This window comes from Oncorhynchus gorbuscha, linkage group LG11, assembly GCF_021184085.1.
Source record: "Oncorhynchus gorbuscha isolate QuinsamMale2020 ecotype Even-year linkage group LG11, OgorEven_v1.0, whole genome shotgun sequence".
NCBI classification, from domain to species: Eukaryota; Metazoa; Chordata; class Actinopteri; order Salmoniformes; family Salmonidae; genus Oncorhynchus; species Oncorhynchus gorbuscha.
In genome coordinates, this window is record NC_060183.1 from 42753366 (window position 1) to 42774341 (window position 20976).

A 20976-nucleotide genomic window follows, 5' to 3' on the forward strand; every position below is an offset into this window, starting at 1 on the left:
TATTTTCCAACGTTCTCATTGGCCAAAGCGGTCAAGTCTCTGACGGCCTCCGCAGTGCACACACGCAGCTTATTCATCATTCTCACCACCGCCAGAGGCTGCTATACAGGCTTGTAAGCTGCTATACATAGGCTATTTATTTGGGTTATCGTTCTATCGTTTTTCATGGAATTTGTGGTAATTAAATCAAATGTATTTATTACAACTACAACCCAGTCACAGTTGGTGTAGTGTGTCGGGTCAACATATTGTAGCCATATAACACTTTTATTTACCAAGGTAAGCAATTGAGAACAATAGTCAACCTGGTTGAGTGTGTGTGGGGGTGTTTGGTTACGTTTGTCACTCACTGTGATGCCTATGAGTCCAGGATTCCCAGGTGGGCCCTCCTTTCCCTTCATTCCAGTTTCACCCTTCTCTCCTTTGTCGCCCTCGTGCCCCATGTCACCCTTTTCACCCTAATAAAACAGAACAGCATGGGCTCAACTGGGGAGCTCAATACAACAATAAAAAACGGAATGACCTGCGAAGAGAGCTGGTGAAACCAGCAGGCATAATGTGGAATGGAATGTCATAATGATGTCATATTTCTGGCTGTAAACAGTTTTTCTGGTTGTAGAGTCATCAGATAAAGAGGTATTTCTTGCTTGATAATATACTGTATATATTTTTTTATCAGTTCAGATATGTTTTTTCCTGGTTGTTTCAAAACACCATAAACAACCTGACCATTACCTCACAAAAAACATCAGAATAATGACAGCAACAAAGTTAATAAAGATAAATTGTTTACTACTTTTGACCAGGGCTCATAGCGAATAGGGTGCCATTTGGAAGCACACAATGACTCAGAGATTTGTCTCAGTCCATACCTTTGTTCCATCAGGACCAGCAGCACCGGCCTCTCCCTCAATCCCTGGCTCTCCCTACACACAGAGCACAAGCAATGAATGAGATTGACATTTGATGGTTAACAAAACACAAAACGATCAGGAGAAATTCATTTTAAGAAGAGAATGACAGAAAAACTGACCCGTTGTCCCATTAGTCCCTGCTCTCCGATGTTACCAATGGCTCCGAGTGCTCCCTGATACACACACACAATCTTGAGGGCAGGGTTTCCTTAATGTTACAGATATGTTTCTGCCTGCCTGTGTGTGTGTGTGTGTGTGTGTGTGTGTGTGTGTGTGTGTGTGTGTGTGTGTGTGTGTGTGTGTGTGTGTGTGTGTGTGTGTGTGTGTGTGTGTGTGTGTGTGTGTGTGTGTGTGTGTGTGTGTGTGTGTGTGTGCACGTGTTTATGCGTGTGTGCGTACATGTGTGTGCAAGGGTGTGTGAATGTGCTGTAACAATAACTGCCTACATACAGTAACTGTGCTGTTATTCACTAATTTGTCATTTACACAGACTCATCACAGAAACATCATTGCATTCACTAGGTATGTAAGTGTGTGTAGGAAGTGAGAGACTGACTTATTATAATGGACAGACAACCATGTAACAGTGTTAGAATGAGGACAGAGGGTGATAAGAGTAGGATGTGGTGAGTACTCGTGACTGACCTTCTCCCCTGGCTCCCCAGGCAGTCCTGGATCACTCACTTTGCCTAGAGGACCCTAAGAGAGACAAAAAGAGTAAAGAAGAAGTAACCAAAAGCTCGCTGGTTCAAATACCCAAGGCGACAAGCTGAAAAATCAGTTTGCGTAACCCTTGAGCAAGGACGCCGTACTACTATTTTTGACCCTGCAAAACAACACATTTCACTGCACCTCTCTCTTTGCTACCGCCAAGTCTGGAACCAAAAGGCTGCTGAACAGATTCTACCCCCAAGCCATAACAATGCTGAACAGATAATCAAATGGCTATCTGGACTATTTGCATTGACCCTCTTTTTTTCATAACACTGACTCTCGTGCACATCCTTGGAGAGCTCATTGGTCTTGGCCACTGACTCTCGTGCACATCCTTGGAGAGCTCTTTGGTCTTGGCCACTGACTCTCGTGCACATCCTTGGAGAGCTCTTTGGAGAGCTCTTTGGAATCTGATTGATTGCTTCTGTGGACCGGTGTCTTTTATACAGGTAACAAACTGAGATTAGGAGCACTACCATTAAGAGTGTGCTCCTAATCTCAGCTTGTTACCTGTATAAAAGACACCTGGGAGCCAGAAATCCTTCTGGTTGAGAGGGGGTCAAATACTTATTTCTCTCATTAAAATGCAAATCAGGGGGGAATTGGAGGGACGCCATGTGCGACGGACGTGGTTTCCATTTGCTCCCGTGGTATTCTTAAAGTTTATGTGAATTTTGCAGCTGAACCGTATTTATATTCAAATATTAGTTTGGTGATCCCTTTCCGTAAAAACCAAGACTACTTTGCTTCCGAAAGTCAGCATGTCGACGAAACATAAGGCCAGAAGCATGACTTTGAGAAAACCCGGCCTACAAGACCCACTCTCATCACCGCCCTCTCCTGAGTCTGAGGACCCGGGGACTCACACTTTACCCGGGGGTGCGGCCTGGCCTGGCGGCGCTGAAATAAACATTCTCGAGGCCATCAAACTACTATGCTCTGAGATAATTGAAATGAAAACGGAGGTGTTTGCTACGATTGAGACCAGAATACAGGAGGTTTCTGATACTTTAAAAGCACACTACAACGATCGCAGTACTGGAGACCTCCGCTACCAATGTCTCCGACTTAACTACATCCCTGGAGGCTAAATTGAAACGCCTAGCTGCGGATTTGAAAAAGGGGAAGGAGAGCTATGTGAGTTTAGAGGGATTCTCTCGCCGCAATAACCTAAGACTTGTATCGGTCCCAGAGTCAGCGGAAATGCCTCGCGCCACGGATTTTGTTTCAGGGCTGCTGAATGATGTTCTTGCCTTAGATGAAAAACCCCTGATTGATCGTGCCCACCGGTCGCTGCGCCCAAAGCCCCGGGATGGGGAGAGGCCCCGTGACATAATTCTTTGAGTGCATTTTTTTCATGAGAAGATGGAGATTCTCCGACGAGTCCGCAATACCACTCTGAGCTTTCAAGGACAGAGCTTCTCCATCTACCAGGACTACTCCCCCACTGTTTCCAGGCAGCACGCAGGTTTCGGACAGGCCAAACGACTACTACGAGACCATAAGAGCGTCTGCTAAATGACTTAAATGTAAATGTAAATCTACTACGGGACCATGAAGTATGGACTGCGATTCCCATTCCGTTTATGGCCATCTCATGACGGTAAAGACTACACATTTGAGTCTCCGGATGAGGCTATGGCTCACATTCAACGTCACATCAAGAATTCTTGAACTTGCTTACAGTTCAGCAACTGTTGCATGCGAACTGTGGATAGTAAGTAACCCACCTGTGGTACAATTATGTTTAGATATAACAGGCTAGTCTTGTATAGTTGGCGAACCCATTCAGGCTTATTTGATGTGATCTAATGTTTTGATCATCTAGTGTGCTTGCCTTACAAGCATTCAGTCATTTTAATTTCATTGTATTAAGGTTTTACTTAACTCCTGGGTTTCTAGGCTGTCTCGCTCACCTATTCAGTTTGTTTACATAGTGTTTTAGTGACTACAAATATTTTTGGTTATTTGTTATTGGTATTGGTTGTAAGCTGTATCAGCGTCAACTAGACAACTATTATTATTATTGATTGTCAATTACGATATCCTTACTTAAATTAGGATACACATCTACAAGTGGTGCTTTTGTAATTTCGTTTACATAGGGGGGGGGGTTGAATTGTTCAGTTCTAATGTTGTCATTCTGTCTTTTTAGTTTATGTTTCTGTACTTTTTCCAAACATCTACCACCGTACATTATTACTCTGAGACAAGCTATTCTGTTTTTTTTGGCGCTCATTGCTTTTCCATTCTATGCTCTAATGACAGGGTTGAATAACGGGAATGCCCAGAAGGGCCGAAATAATGCGATCAAGTACATTTCATGGAACATCAAAGGGGCTAATAACCCGGTGAAGCGTAAAAGGGTGTTGACACACTTAAAGGGTTTGAATGCAAATGTTGCATTTCTACAAGAGACTCACTTGAGGACTGGTGAGCATTTTAGGATGCGTAAGGACCGGGTTGGTCAAGTGTTCCACTCTAACTTTCATAGTAAATCACAAGGTGCTGCCATTTTGGTTGATAAAGCTACTCCCTTTTAGCTTCTGAGGTTATTGCTGATCCTAAGGGACGATACGTCATAGTAACCGGTAAACTGTTTTCTACCCCTCTTGTTTTGGCTAGTGTTTATGCTCCCAATTAGGATGACACAAGTTTAATTTCTTCCTTTTTGTCTGCTATACCCAATTTAGATGATCATTTGTTGATTTTAGGGTGATTTCAACTGTAACATGTCCCCAGTTCTTGACAAGTCCTCACAAACATCTACAGGCCCATCTAAATGTGCCCTACTTATTCAATCCTTTCTTCAGAAATATGCTATGTTTGAGGCCTGGCATTTCCTACATCCTACAGATAGACAGCATTCCTTTTATTCTCATCTTCATCAAATATACTCCCGGATTGATTACTTATTTTTGGACAAAAAACTTCTGCCTAACCTTCAGCAGTGTACTTACGAGAGTATTGTTATTTCTGACCATTCACCGTTCACTACCGCCCTGTAGCACTCACTTCCGTCATCATGAAGTGCTTTGAGAGACTAGTCAAGGACCATATCACCTCCACCCTACCTGACACCCTAGACCCCTAGACCCACTCCAATTTGCTTACCGCCCAAATAGGTCCACAGATGATGCAATCTCAACCACACTGCACACTGCCCTAACCCATCTGGACAAGAGGAATACCTATGTGAGAATGCTGTTCATCGACTACAGCTCGGTATTTAACACCATAGTACCCTCCAAGCTCGTCATCAAGTTCGAGACCCTGGGTCTCGACCCCACCCTGTGCAACTGGGTACTGGACTTCCTGACGGGCCGCCCCCAGGTGGTGAGGGTAGGCAACAACATCTCCACCCCGCTGATCCTCAACACTGGGGTCTCACAAGGGTGCGTTCTGAGCCCTCTCCTGTACTCCCTGTTCACCCAGGACTGCGTGGCCACGCACGCCTCCAACTCAATCATCAAGTTTGCGGACGACACAACAGTGGCAGGCTTGATAACCGACAACGACAAGATGGCCTACAGGGAGGAGGTGAGGGCCCTCGGGAGTGTGGTGTCAGGAAAATAACCTCGCACTCACCGTCAACAAAACTAAGGAGATGATTGTGGACTTCAGGAAACAGCAGAGGGAACACCCCCCTATCCACATCGATGGAACAGTAGTAGGAGAGGGTAGTAAGTTTTAAGTTCCTCGGCGTACACATCACAGACAAACTGAATTGGTCCACCCACACAGACAGCATCGTGAAGAAGGCGCAGCAGCGCCTCTTCAACCTCAGGAGGCTGAAAAAAATTTGGCTTGTCACCAAAAGCACTCACAAACTTCTACAGATGCACAATCGAGAGCATCCTGTCGGGCTGTATCACCGCCTGGTACGGCAACTGCTCCGCCCACAACCGTAAGGCTCTCCAGAAGGTAGTGAGGTCTGCACAACGCATCACCGGGAGCAAACTACATGTCCTCCAGGACACCTACACCACCCGATGTCACAGGAAGGCCATAAAGATCATCAAGGACAACAACCACCCGAGCCACTGCCTGTTCACCCCGCTATCATCCAGAAGGCGAGGTCAGTACAGGTGCATCAAAGCTGGGACCGAGAGACTGAAAAACAGCTTCTATTATCTCAAGGCCATCAGAATGTTAAACTGCCACCACTAACATTGAGTGGCTGCTGCGAACACACTGACTCAACTCCAGCCACTTTAATAATGGGAATTGATGGGAAATGATGTAAAATATATCACTAGCCACTTTAAACAATGCTTCCTAATATAATGTTTACATACCCTACATTATTCATCTCATATGTATACGTATATACTGTACTCTATATCATCTACTGCATCCTTATGTAATACATGTATCACTATCCAATTTAACTATGCCACTTTGTTTACATACTCATCTCATATGTATATACTGCACTCAATACCATCTACTGTATCTTGCCTATGCCGCTCTGTACCATCACTCATTCATATATCTTTATGTACATATTCTTTATCCCCTTACATTTGTGTCTATAAGGTAGTAGTTTTGGAATTGTTAGCTAGATTATTTGTTGGTTATTACTGCATTGTCGGAACTAGAAGCACAAGCATTTCGCTACACTCGCACTAACATCTGCTAACCATGTGTATGTGACAAATACAATTTGATTTGATTTGATTTGATCCCTAAGACCATGCCTCAGGACAAGCTGGCCTGATGACTCCTTGCATTCCCCAGTCCACTGGTCATGCTGCTGCTCCAGTTTCAACTGTTCTGCCTGCAGCTATGGAACCCTGACCTGTTCACCGGACGTGCTACCTGTCCCAGACCTGCTGTTTTAAACTCTCTAGAGACAGCAGGAGTGGTAGAGATACTCTGAACGATCGGCTATGAAAAGCCAACTGACATTTACTCCTGACGTGCTGACCTGTTGCACCCTCTACAACCACTGTGATTATTATTTGACCCTGCTGGTCATCAATGAACATTTGAACATCTTGGCCATGTTCTGTTAAAATCTCCACCTGGAACACCCAGAAGAGGACTGGTTCCTTTCTAGGTTTCTTCCTAGGTTGTGGAGTTTTCGGGAGTTTTTCCTAGCCACCGTGCTTCTACACCTGCATTGCTTGCTGGGGTTTTAGGCTGGGTTTCTGTACAGTACTTTGTAACATCAGCTGATGTAATAAGGGCTTTATAAAAACATTTGTTTTATTGACTTGAATCCGATCGAACATTTCTGGAAAGACCTGCAAAAAGCTGTGCAGCAACGCTCCCCATCCAACCTGACAGAGCTTGAGAGGATCTGCAGAGAATAATGGGAGAAACTCGCCAAATACAGGTGTGCCAAGCTTGTAGCGTCATACGCAAGAAGACTCGTGCCTGTAATCGCATCCAAAGGTGCAACAAAAAAGTATTGAGTAAAGCATCTCATTAAATCAAATTTGATAAATCACATGCTCTGAATATAAAAGGTGTAGACATTTACAAGTCCTTAACCAACAATGCAGTAAAGAAAATACTTTAAATTAGTAAGAAATACAAGTAACAAATTACTACAGAGCAGCAGTAAGATAACAATAGCGAGGCTCCAGTGGCTTGCGACAGTATTTACCCGCCTTGCCATTTCTCTTATTATGTTGGCTTACAACCTAGAATTAAAAATAGATTTTTTGGGAGTTTGTACCATTTGATTTACACAACATGCCTTCCACTTTGAAGATGCAAAATATTTTCTTTTGTGAAACAAGAAATAAGACCAAAAAAACTGAAAACTTGAGCGTGCATAACCATTCACCCCCCCCCCTCAAAGTTAATACTTTGTAGACCCACCTTTTGCAGCAATTACAGCTGCAAGTCTCTTGGGTTATGTCTCCATAAGCTTGGAACATCTAGCCACTGGGATTTTTGCCCATTCTTCAAGGAAAAACTGCTCCGGCTCCTTCAAGTTGGATGGGTTCCGCTGGTGTACAGCAATCTTTACGTCACACCACAGATTCTCAATTGGATTGAGGTCTGGGCTTTGACTAGGCCGTTCCAAGACATTTAAATGTTTCCCCTTAAACCACTCGAGCGTTGAGCAGTATGCTTAGGGTCATTGTCCTGCTGAAAGGTGAACCTCCGCCCCCGTCTCGAATTTCTGGCAGATTGAAACAGGTTTCCCTCAATAATTTAGTCTCATCTGACCAGGGTACCTTCTTTCATATGTTTGGGGAGTCTTCCACATGCCTTTTGGCGAACACCAAACGTGTTTGCTTATTTTTTTCTTCAAGCAATGTCTTTTTTTCTGGCCACTCTTCCATAAAGCCCAGGTCTGTGGAGTGTACGGCTTAAAATGATCCTATGGACAGATACTCAAATCTCTGCTGTGGAGCTTTGCAGCTACTTCAGGGTTATCTTTGGTCTCTTGCCTGGTCCATGAGTTTTGGTGGGCAGCCGACTGTTGGCAGGTTTGTTGTGGTGCCATATTCTTTCCATTTCTAATAATGGATTTAAGGGTGCTCCGTGGGATGTTCAAAGTTTCGGATATTTTTTTTGGTGCACCTTGCTTAGTGGTGTTGCAGACTCTGGGGCCTTTCAGAACAGGTGTATACTGAGATCATGTGACATATCATGTCAAACTTAAATAAAGTCCACCTGTGTGCAATCAAACTAATTATGTGACATCTGAAGGCAATTGGTTGCACCAGATCGTATTTAGCGGCTTCATAGCAAATGGGGTGAATACACCACTTTTCCATTTTTTTAAACATTTTTTTTCCCATTTCACTTCACCAATTTGGACTATTTTGTGTATGTCCATTACATGAAATCCAAATAAAAATCAATTTAAATTATAGGTTGAATAATTTTGCAAGGCACTGTATATACAGGGGGCACCGGTACAAAGAAATATCAGTGTGCATGTAGGTAGAGTTATTAAAGTGACTATGAATAGATGACTACAGAGAGTAGCAGCAGTGTAGAAGAGGGGGGAGGGGCGATGCAAATAGTCTTGGAAGCCATTTAATTAGTGTTCAGGAGTCTTATGGCTTGGGGGTAGAAGCCATAATTAATGTTCAGGAGTATTATGGCTTGGGGGTAGAAGCTGTTTAGAAGCATCGTGGACCTAGACTCCGGTACCGCTTGCTGTGTGGTAACAGAGAGAACAGTCTATGACTAGGGTGGCTGGAGTCTTTGACAATTTTTAGGGCATTCCTCTGACACCTCCTGGTATAGAAGTCCTGCATGGCAGGAAGCTTGGCCCCGGTGATGTACTGGGCCGTACGCACTACTCTCTGTTGTGCCCTGCGGTCGGAGGCGGAGCAGATGCCATAACAGGCAGTGATGCAACCAGTCAGGATGCTCTCAATGATGCAGCTGTAGAGGATCTGAGGACCCATGACAAATCTTTTCAGTCTCCTGAGGGGGCATAGGTTTTGTCGTGCCCTCTTCATGACTGTCTTGGTGTGCTTGGGCCATGTTAGTTTGTTGGTGATGTGGACGCCAAGAAAATTGAAGCTATCAACCTGCTACAGCCCCATCGATGAGAATGGGAGCGTGTTCGGTCCTCCTTTTCCTATATTCCACAATCATCTCCTTTGTCTTGATCACGTTGAGGGAGAGGTTGTTGTCCTTGCACCGCACCATCAGGTCTCTGACCTCCTTCGTATAGGTTGTGGCGCCGTTGTCGGTGATCAGGCTCACCACTGTTGTGTCATTGGCAAACGTAATGATGGTGTTGGAGTCGTGCCTGGCCGTGCAGTCATGAGTGAAAAGGGAGTCCCGGAGGGGACTGAGCATGCACTCCTGAGGGGCCCCCATGTTGAGGATCAGTGTGGAGGATGTATTGTTTACCTACCCTTACCACCTGGGGGGTGGCCCGTCAGGAAGTCCAGGATCCAGTTGCAGAAGGAGGTGTTTAGTCCCAGGGTCCTTAGCTTAGTGATGAACTTTGAGTGCACTATGATGTTGAACGCTGAGCTGTAGTCAATGAATAGCAGTCTCACATATGTCTTAACTTTGTCCAGGTGTGAAAGGCAGTGTGGAGTGTAATAGAGATTGTATCATCTGTAGCTCTGTTGAGGCGGTATGCAAATTGAAGTGGGTCTAGGGTTTCTGGGATAATGGTGTTAATGTGGGCCATTACCAGCCTTTCAAAGCATTTCATGGCTACAGACGTGAGTGCTACGGGTCGGTAGTCATTTAGGCAGGTTATCTTAGTGTTCTTGGGTAGAGAAACTAAGACAGGGAGAGGTTGAAATTGTCAGTGAAGACACTTGCCAGTTTTTCAGTGCATGCTCCGAGTACATGTCCTGGTAATCCGTCTGGCTCTGCGACCTTGTGAATGTTGACCTGTTTAAAAGGTCTACTCATACCGGCTGTGGAGAGCGTGATTACACAGTCGTCCTTAACAGCTGATGCTCTCATGCATGTTTCAGTTTTCCTTTCCTCGAAGCGAGCACAGAAGTTATTTAGCTTGTCACTGGGCAGCTCTCAGCTGTGCTTCCCTTTGTAGTCTGTAATAGTTTGAAAGCCATGCCACATCCATCAAGTGTCAGAGCTGATTACTTATGTAAATGTGATATTTCAGTTACTTTATATAAATTAGCAAACATTTCTAAAAAAAACACTTTTTGCTTCGTCATTATGGGGTGTGTAGATTGACGAGGAAAAATAAAAGAATAAGGCTGTAGTTAACAAAATGTGGAAAATGTCAAGGGGTCTGAAAATTTTCCGAATGCACTTTATATACACTGTGTATATACACTACCATTCAGAAGTTCGGTGTCACTTAGAAATGCCCTTGTTTTCCATGAAAACATACATGAAATTAGTAGCAAAATTAATAGGAAATATAAAGATGTTGACAAGGTTATAAATAATGATTTTTAATTGAAATAATAATTGTCCTTCAAACTTTGCTTTCGTCAAAGAATCCTCCATTTGCAGCAATTACAGCCTTGCAGACCTTTGGCATTGTAGTTGTCAATTTGTTGAGGTGATCTGAAGAGATTTCACCCCATGATTCCTGAAGCACCTCCCACAAGGTCGATTGGGTTGATGGGCACTTCTTATGTACCATAGGGACAAGCTGCTCCAGCAACAGCTCAATAGGGTTGAGATCCGATGACTTTGCTGGCCACTCCACTATAGCCAGAATACCAGCTGACTGCTTCTTCCCTAAATAGTTATTGCATAGTTTGGAGCTGTGCTTTGTCCTGTTGTAGGATTAAATTGGCTCTAATTAAGCACCGTCCACAGGGAATGGCATGGCATTGCAAAATGGAGTGATAGCCTTCCTTCTTCAGAATCCCTTTTACCCTGCACAAATCTCCAACTTTACCACCACCAAAGCATCCCCAGACCATCACATTGCCTCCACCATGCTTGACAGATGGCGTCAAGCACTCCCCCAGCATCTTTTCATTTTTCTGCATCTCACGAATGTTCTTCTTTGTGATCCGAACACCTCAAACTTAGATGCGTCTCCCCAAAACACTTTTTTCCAATCTTTCTCTGTCCAGTGTCTGTGTTCTTTTGCCCATCTTAATCTTTTATTTTTATTGACCAGTCTGAGATATGGCTTTTTCTTTGCAACTCTGCCAAGAAGGCCAGCATCCCAGAGTCGCCTCTTCACTGTTGTCGTTGAGACTGGTGTTTTGCGGATAATATTTAATGAAGCTGCCAGTTGAGGAATTGTGAGGAATCTGTTTCTCAAACTAGACAGTTTAATGTACTTGTCCTCTTGCTCAGTTGTGCACCGGGGCCTCCTACTCCTCTTTCAATTCTGGTTAGGGCCAGTTTGTGCTGTTCTGGGAAGGGAGTAAGTACACAGCGTTGTACGAGATCTTCAGTTTCTTGGCAATTTCTCGCATGGAATATCCTTCAATTCCCAGAACAAGAATAGACTGCTGAGTTGCAGAAGAAAGTTCTTTGTTTCTGGCCATTTTGAGCCTCTAACCCACAAATGCTGATGCTCCAGATACTCAACTAGTCTAAAGAAGGCCAGTTTTATTGCTCTTTAATCAGGACAAGTTTTCAGCTGTGCTAACATAATTGTAAAAGGGTTTTCTAATGATAAATTTACCTTTTAAAATTATAAACTTGAATTAGCTAACACAACATGCCATTGGAACACAGGAGTGATGGTTGCTGATAATGGGCCTATGTAGATAGTCCATAAGAAATCTGCCATTTTCCAGCTACAATAGTCAATTAGACATTAACAATGTCTACACTGTATTTATGATCAATTTATATATATATATATATATAATTTGATGTGATGTCATTATAATGGACAAAAAAGGTGGTTTTCTTTAAAAAACAAGGACATTTCTAAGTGACCCCAAACTTTTGAACAGTAGTGTGTTTTTTTAATGACAAATAAAATCAGTCAATCAATTATTCTTTATAGTGGGAAGAACAAACAGGTAGCTAGACACACATCCTGATTCAACTAGTGAAACCAGACGATGTGAATGTGTATGTGTGTGTGTGTGTGAGAGAGAGTGATACAGTGTGTGTACATGTGCATGTGTGTGTGTGTGCGTGCTCGCGCATGAGTGGACGTGTGAGCATGCATATGTTTGTGTGTGTACTGTATGTGTAAATTCTCACCTGTAGACCAATTTCTCCTAGTGGCCCCACTGTCCCCACTGGCCCAGGGAGTCCCTAGAAAACAGAGCAGAGACACAATGTTGATGAGAGATGGTCATATAAGAGAAACCAATGCAGCTTTGTGCTCAAACAACATCCTCGAACTATCCTTGTTAAACCATCCTCATCTTATGAGCCTACGTTCTGTTTCACTACATGGATTCACGAGGGCTACAGTCAGGTCAGGTTGGTGGATCAGGTTACAAGAGAACAGGTGCTGCCCAAAAATGAGTAGGGGACAATGGGGTAAGTTGAGACAATTTTTACATTTAAATCAAACTTTATTTGTCACATGCACCGAATACAGCAACCTTACCGTGAAATTCTTACTTACATGCACTTAACCAACAGTACAGCACAAGATAGAGTTAAGAAATAATTTGCCAAATAAACTAAAGTAAAAAATAATAAAAAGTAACGCAATAAAATAACAATAACGCGGATATATACAGGGGGTACAGGTACTGAGTCAATGTGCGGGGGTACAGGTTAGTCGAGGTAATTTGTACATGTCGGTAGGGATGAAGTGACTATGCACAGATAATAGACAGCGAGTAGCAGCAGTGTAAAAACAAAGGGGGGGGGGGGGGGGTCAATGTAGATAGTCCGGGTTGCCATTTGATTCATTGTTCAGCAGTCTTATGGCTTGGGGGTAGAAGCTGTTAAGGTGCCTTTTGGTCCTAGACTAGGCGCTCCAGTACCGCTTGCCGTGCGGTAGCAGAGAGAACAGTCCATGACTTGGGTGACTGGAGTCTTTGAAAAAATGTTGGGCTTTCCTCTGACACCGCCAAGTATATAGTTCCTGGATGGCAGGAAGCTTGGCCCAAGGATGTACTGGGCTGTATGCACTCCTCTCTGTAGCACCTTACGGTCAGATGCCGAGCACTTGCCATACCAGACGGTGATGCAACCAGTCAGGATGCTCTCGATGGTGCAACTGTAGAACTTTTTGAGGATCTTCGGACTCATGCCAAATATTTTCAGTCTCCTGAGGGGGCAAAGGTGTTGTCGTGCCCTCTTCACGATTGTCTTGGTATGTTTGGACAATGATAGTTCGTTGGTAATGTGGAAACCAAGGAACTTGAAACTCTCAACCCTCTCCACTACAGTCCCATCAATGTTAATAATGGGGGCCTGTTTGTCCCGCCTTTTCCTGTAGTCCACGATCAGCTTCTATGTCTTGCTCACATTGAGTGAGAGGTTGTTGTCCTGGCACCACACTGCCAGGTCTCTGACGTCTTCCCTATATGCTGTCTCATCGTTATCGGTGATCAGGCCTACCACTGTTGTGTCATCTGCAAACTTAATGATGGTGTTGGAGTTGTGTTGGCCATGCAGTTGTGGGTGAACAGGGAGTACAGGAAGAGACTAAGCACACACCCCGAGGGGCCCCAGTGTTGAGGATTGGCGTGGCAGACGTGTTGTTGCCTACCCTTACCACCTGCGGGCGGCCCGTCAGGAAGTCCAAGATCAAGTTGCAGAGGGAGGTGTTTAGTCCCAGGGTCCTTAGATTTGTGATGAGCTGAGGCCACTATGGTGTTGAACGCTGAGCTGTAGTCAATGAACAGCATTCTCACATAGGTGTTCCTTTTGTCCAGGTTCGAAAGGGCAGTGTGGAGTGCAATTGAGATTGTGTCATCTGTGGATCTGTTGGGGTGGTATTCGAATTGGAGTGGGTCTAGGGTATCCGGGATGATGCTGTTGAAGTGAGACAAGAACAGCCTTTCAAAGCACATCAGCATCACTCCGTCAAGGGAAATCGAGTATTATTCTCAAACAAAGATATCTACATATATTGCAGGATGCTGTAAATCCTGTGTATTGAAGAAAACACTTCAATTTGATCAACTTGCCAGTGGCTCAGCTTATCCCATTGCCATTGGCTAAACTTAACCCAAAGATTTTGGCTATATAGCCCACACACCTACAAGGATGCACTTTCATGCTAAGTTTAGGACCTCATATTGAAGCTTATAGAGACCAACTGATTAATAAAATCTCTCATGCATGTCTCAGTGTAATTTGCCTCGCAGTGAGCATAGAAGTAGTTTAGCTCATCTGGTAGGCTTGTGTCACTGGGAAGCTCTCGCCTGTGCTTCCCTTTGTAGTCTGTAATGGTTTGCAAACCCTGCCACATCCTATGAGTGTCAAAGCCAGTGTAGTATGATTCGATTTTCGTCATGTATTGCCGATTTGCCTGTTTGATGGGTCGTCGGAGGGCAAAGCGGGATTTCTTATAGCTTCCGGGTTAGAGTCCAGCTCCTTGAAAATGACAGCTGTAGCCTTTAGCTCAGTGCTGCCTGTAATCCATGGCTTCTGGTTGGGGTATGTACTTACGGTCACTGTGGGGACGACGTCATCGATGCACTTATTGATGAAGCCAATGACTGATGTCAATGACACTTCAGCGAGCAGGCCTTTCTAATCGACCTGGCCGGGTATCCTGGAATGATATTGACCTCATTCCATCAGTAGAGGATGCCTGGTTATTCTTTAAAAGTGCTTTCCTCAACATCTTAAATAAGCATGCCCCATTGTAAAAATGTTGAACCAGGAACAGCTATAGTCCTTGGTTCACTCCAGACCTGACTGCCCTTGACCAGCACAAAAATATCCTGCCGCGATATGCAACTTTTCAGGGAAGTTAGGAACCAATGTACACAGGAGGTTAGGAAAGCAAAGGCTAGCTTTTTCAAACAGAAACTTGCATCCTGTAGCACAAACTCTTATTCTCCATGGAGAATAAGAGCACCTCCTCCCAGCTGCCCACTGTACTGAGGCTAGGAAACACTGTCACCACCAATAAATCCATGATAATTGAGAATTCCAATAAGCCTTTTTCTATGGCTGGCCATGCTTTCCACCTGGCTACTCCTACCCCGGTCAACAGCCCTGCAGCCCCCACAGCAACTTGCCCAAGCCCCATTTCTCCTTCACCCAAATCCAGATAGCTGATGTTCTGAAAGAGCTGCAGAATATGGACACCTTCAAATCAGCCGGGCTAGACCATCTGGACCCTCGCTTTCTAAAATTATCTGGCAAAAATGTTGCAACCCCTATTACTAGCCTGTTCAACCTTTCTTTCGTATTGGCTGAGATCCGCAAAGAATGGAAAGCTTCCGCGGTACACCTCAGCCATGCTCAAGGTCCTAAACGATATCATAACCGCCACCGATAAGAGATTATCTTTTGCTACTGTGCAGCTGTATTCATCGATCTGGCCAAGGCTTTTGACTCTGTCAATCACCACATTCTTATCGGCAGAATCAACAGCCTTGGTTTCTGTTGGAGAAAATTATGGTTGAAATGACTAACTATGTATACATTCCAATCAGAACTGACTAGTCCAAATGCTATAATGTACTGTACTATATTAATTTTCTCTCTTGCTCCCATAGCCTAGTTATATAATGTAGTCAGGAGTTTAGTAACAATGAAGGTCTGTTCCTTAGTTCATTCATCTGTACAATCTCCAGATGACAGGGACGGAATATCTCCAGAATGTCTAGAATGCTGATTTACAGTGACTGACCTTGGCTTTAGGAGAGGAGGGAATGCTCGAGAAACTATAGGGCCTTTACCGGTGTTATGAAGAGATAGAACATTTAGAAAACGCTGATGTCATTTTCAGTTTATAACCTGTAGAGAAATGTGTATGTGGGAGTACTCTCTTGTAATAAACGCTGTTACCTGACTTTTAAGACTGGTCTCGATCTACTTCATGCATAATTAATGAATTTACAACTCATTAACCTCTTCAGTCGACCCTCTACTTTTTCGAACATTCTGTTAAAAATCGAGCAACATTTCAGCGCCCTGCTACTCATGCCAGGAATATAGTATATGCATATGATTAGTATGTGTGGATAGAAAACACTCAGACGTTTATAAAACTGGTTAAATCACGGCTGTGACTTTAACAGAACGTGCGTTTCATTGAAAAGTGCAGGAAAATCTGATCACTGAAAGTGGAAAAATATATCCATCCGCCGCTTCAACCCATTGTTATGGGCGAAAGACATTAAATAGGGCTGAGGTTGCAGTACCTACAGCATCCACACGATGTCAACAGTCTTGTCATTTGCCAATTCTTTGTTTCTTGGTCAAAAGAACAAGAGACAGGCTTTTTCTTCAGGTCTCCGACCGGATATTTTTGTTGAGAAATACACGGACAGTATTTCAAGACGGACCCCTATAGAAAACACTTCGTCTCGTGATTAATTTGATCGCTTATTAACGTTTACTAATACCTAAAGTTGCATTACAAAAGTATTTCGAAGTGTTTTGTGAAAGTTTATCGTCGACTTTTTGAATTTAAAAAAACGACGTTACGTTATGAAACGCAATTTTTTTCCGTTTATCACACAGTCTTCATAGATCGATATCTAGGCTATATATGGACCGATTTAATCGAAAAAAAGACCCAATAGTGATTATGGGTCATCTAGGAGTGCCAACAAAGAAGATGGTCAAAGGTAATGAATGTTTTGTACTTTATTTGTGCGGTTTGTGTAGCGCCGACTATGCTAATTATTTTGTTTACGTCCCCTGCGGGTCTTTTGGGGTGTTACATGCTATCAGATAATAGCTTCTCATGCTTTCGCCGAAAAGCATTTTAAAAATCTGACTTGTTGCCTGGATTCACGACGAGTGTAGCTTTAATTCAATACCCTGCATGTGTATTTTAATGAACGTTTGAGTTTTAACTAATACTATTAGCATTTAGCGTAGCGCATTTGCATTTCCAGAGCTCTAGATGGGACGCCTGCGTGCCAGGTAGGAGCAAGTGGTTAACCGGAGCCGTGTCTATGGCCCGTGACGTGAACAGGCAAAAGCGGTGCAGGAGGAACGTCCTCCTCAAATCGAACAGTAATCTGCGTAGCTCGGTCATGTTATCAACAACAAGTCAATATGGTGCATCGTTCAGAAACATTCCGCAAAGTCCAATATCTCTTTTCATAAATATATATTCACATTTTCAAACTAGTTTTTATTGGGAAGATAGATAAAGCCTTTTTATCAAAAGCAATCACTTTTGCATGTGAAAATACAGGATCCTACTCATTACTCCACGTGCTTAACCTAGAGTACCAGTCAAACGTTTGGACACAGATAATGATTCAAGGGTTTTCTTTATTTTTTCCATTTTCTACATTGTAGAATAATAGTGAAGACATCAAAACTGTGACATAGTACATATGGAATCATATAGTAACCAAGAAAGCGTTGAAAAAAGTGTATTTTAAAGTGTTGAATGAAAGTGTATTTTATATTTGAGATTCTTCAAAGTAGCCACCTTTTGCCTTGATGACAGCTGTGCTCACGCTTGGCATTCTTTCAACCAACTTCACCTGGAATGCTTTTACAACAACCTTGAAGGAGTTCCCACATATGCTGAACACTTGTTGGCTGCTTGTCCTTCACTCTGTGGTCCAACTCCAATCACAAACCATCTCAATTGAGTTGAGGTCGGGTGATTGGATGTAGCACTACATCACTCTCCTTCTTGGTCAAATAGTCCTTACACAGCCTGGAAGTGTGTTGGGTCATTGTCCTGATGAAAAACAAATGATAGTACCACTAAGCGCAAACCAGATGGGATGGCGTATCGCTGCAGAATGCTGTGGTAGCCATGTTGGTTAAGTGTGCCTTGAATTCTAAATAGATCAGACAGTGTAACCAGCAAAGGACCCCTACAGCATTACACATCCTCCTCCATGCTTCACGGTGGGAACCACACATGCAGAGATCATCCGTTCACCTAATCTGCATCTCACAAAAACAAGGTTGGGACCAAAAATGTCATATTTAGACTCATCAGACCAAAATTCGTATTTCCACCAGTCTAATGTCCATTGTTCATGTTTCTTGGCCCGAGCAAGTCTCTTCTTCTTATTGGTGTCCTTCAGTAGTGTTTTGTTGCAGCAATTCAATTATGAAGGCCTGATTCACACAGTCTCCTCTGAACAGTTGATGTTGAGTTGTGTCTGTTACTTGAACTCTGTGAAGCATTTATTTGGGGTGCAATCTGAGGTACAGTTAACTCTATTGAACTTATCCTCTACAGCAGAGGTAACTATGGGTCTTCCTTTCCTGTGGCAGTCCTCACGAGAGCCAGTTTCATCATAGGGCTTGATGGTTTTTGCGACTGCAATTAAAGAAACTTGAACAGTTCTTGACATTTTCCAGATTGACTGACCTTCATGTCATAAAGTAATGATGGACTTTCGTTTCTCTTTGCTTATTTGAGCTGTTCTTGTCATATTACGTTATTGTTCTTATACCAAATAGGGATGTCTTCTGTATACCACCCCTACCTTGTCTTAACACAACTGATTGGCTCAAACGCATTAAGAAGAAAATAAATTCCACAAATTAACTTTTAACAAGGCACACGTGTTAATTGAAATGCATTCCAGGTGACTACCTCATGAAGCTGGTTAAGAGAATGCCTAGAGTGTGCAAAGTTGTCATCAAGGCAAAGGGTGGCTACTTTGAAGAATCTCAAATACAAATATGTATTTTGATTTGTTTAACACTTTTTTTTGGTTACTACATGATTCCATATGTGTTATTTCATAGTTTTGATCTCTTCACTATTATTGTACAATTTAGAAAATAGTCCAAGTAAAGAAAAACCCTTAAATGAGTAGGTGTAAAACATTTAACCGGAAGTGTACATCTTTAATAGACATTCATATATCTCTTATAAACTAGCTGCCACTCTCCCTGAGTGAACTGGCTTGTTTAGGGATACAGAGAGAGAACTCTGTTAGGTATGATGGATTTAGTGCTTATTAACCCAGTAAGAGCAAAAGACAGAGAGAGGGCGGTGTTGGCGAGACAATGATGTGCAGACAGATGAGTGTGAAAGACAAGTGGAGGCAATTTATTCAGGATGGAGAGGGAGAGAGGAGAGGCATATGAAGAGAAGGAGGTGGAGATGGGGTTGAGGAGATCAATAGGGAGAAAATATAATGGAAAGAGAAAAGGGAGAAGATGGAGAGAGAGGAAATGGTGAGAGAAAAGAGGAGTGATGGAGAGAGGAGAAATAGTAAGACTTTAAATAGAGAGAGAGGAGATGGAGAGAAATGTGACGGTGAAAGTAGGAGAGAGAGACAGTAGAAGGGGAGGGGGAGGTGGAGAGAGAAAGGATAGGAGTGATGAGGAGAAATAGAAAGAGTATAAATAGAGAGAGAGATGGAGAGAAAGGTGACGGAGAAAGTAGAGAGAAAGACAGGAGAAGGCGAGGGGGAAATGGAGCTAGAAAGGAGAGGAGTAATGAGAGAGGAGAAATAGAAAGAGTATAAATAGAGAGAGAGAGATGGAGAGAAAGGTGACAGAGAAAGTAGAAGAGTAAGTGTTGGTAAAATTATGATGAAATGACTGAACAAATCATTTTAAATGGAACTGTAACTAAGTTAACTTCTACTCTGTTTTATTATATCTGATTACCAATATGAGTTCATACGATGGGATTGTGTGACACGGACAAGGAGTAATTAGAGTTAATGAACACCATTCCAACTAGGAAGAAACTAATGGGTTGTAGACTGTGTAAACACATAAGGTCGTTAACCTATGGTTGAACCTACAGAACTGAGCTCTGGGGTTTTTAGATAAGACAGTGAGTGCATTCCAAGTTTTCTGTTAATTAGAACTGTCAGCTCAGTGGTGATCGATAATGTTGAGGGGTAACTTTTGACCTGGGAGTGTGTTAGTAAGTTAGAATTAACTTTTCACCTCACTTTGTCCAAGTCGAGAGGAGGGGATTCTGATAAAACAATGAAATGACGTCATGATCTGTATATAAACTGTTGCTCATGGTTAGGTGGCAGCGCGCTCCGAGAATAAATTATGTTACCTATTATTGAAAGACTGGTCTCCGTCTATTTTATGCAAACAAGAATCTTACAAATTCTCATAAAATAGATTAAGGGTTTTCAATGAATGAAAGCACATTCGCATAATTAAACTACAGTAACAGTAAGAGAGTAGAAGTAGAAGGGGAGATGGAGAGAGAAAGGAGAGGAGTGATGAGAGAGGAGAAATAGAAAGAGTATAAATAGAGAGAGGAGATGGAGAGAAAGGTGACAGAGAAAGTAGAAGAGTAAGAGAGTAGAAGGAGAAGGGGAGATGGAGAGAGGGACTTACTGGCTCGCCTGCTATTCCTTGGTCTCCTAGAGATCCAGAGGGTCCTTGAATACCCTGTTGATATAACAGCTAATGATTGTAGAGAACAGATACACGCACACACACACACCGAGGGGGAAGCAGAACAACAGTCAACATGTGGCCAGTTAATGATGGGTTAAATCCCCACTTTCAGGCAGTCATAATATAAGATATAAAGCTCTGACCAAAAGCAGTACTATTAAAAACAAAAAACTACATTCTAAGTGAAAAGTAGGCATTAGTCTGAAGCTGAAAAAAAAGAAATAGCACAAAAATGCTTACTCCACCCATGCTTTACAAAAGGTTTTCCAGCACACAGCTTTGACCTATTACAGTAGCTGTGTTGGTATTGTACTTCAAACTATGTGTAGGCAGGTTGCTTAAGATTCCAACCTTAGAACTTACGGGAAACCCTTGAGGTCCAGCTTCTCCCAGCTCTCCAATTTTCCCCTGGGGATAGAGCACAAAAAAGCAGGAAAAATAAGACCACAACTATACGAGATAGCTGACCTAATGTACACCAAATGTGCTA

General features: G+C 43.0%; 1 protein-coding gene across 1 annotated transcript in view; it reads right to left on the bottom strand.

The window, feature by feature from the left end:
- col27a1a (collagen, type XXVII, alpha 1a) overlaps window positions 1–20976 on the bottom strand; it is a 242648-nt gene that overhangs the window by 62810 nt on the left and 158862 nt on the right. Inside the window, exons 31-37 of the mRNA XM_046369694.1 lie at window positions 20850–20894; window positions 20424–20477; window positions 12231–12284; window positions 1560–1613; window positions 1034–1087; window positions 873–926; window positions 351–458 (exon numbers count right to left, since the gene is read on the bottom strand). Of these exons, the coding sequence (XP_046225650.1) occupies window positions 351–458; window positions 873–926; window positions 1034–1087; window positions 1560–1613; window positions 12231–12284; window positions 20424–20477; window positions 20850–20894 (423 nt within the window). The remainder of the gene's footprint in view (window positions 1–350; window positions 459–872; window positions 927–1033; window positions 1088–1559; window positions 1614–12230; window positions 12285–20423; window positions 20478–20849; window positions 20895–20976) is intronic.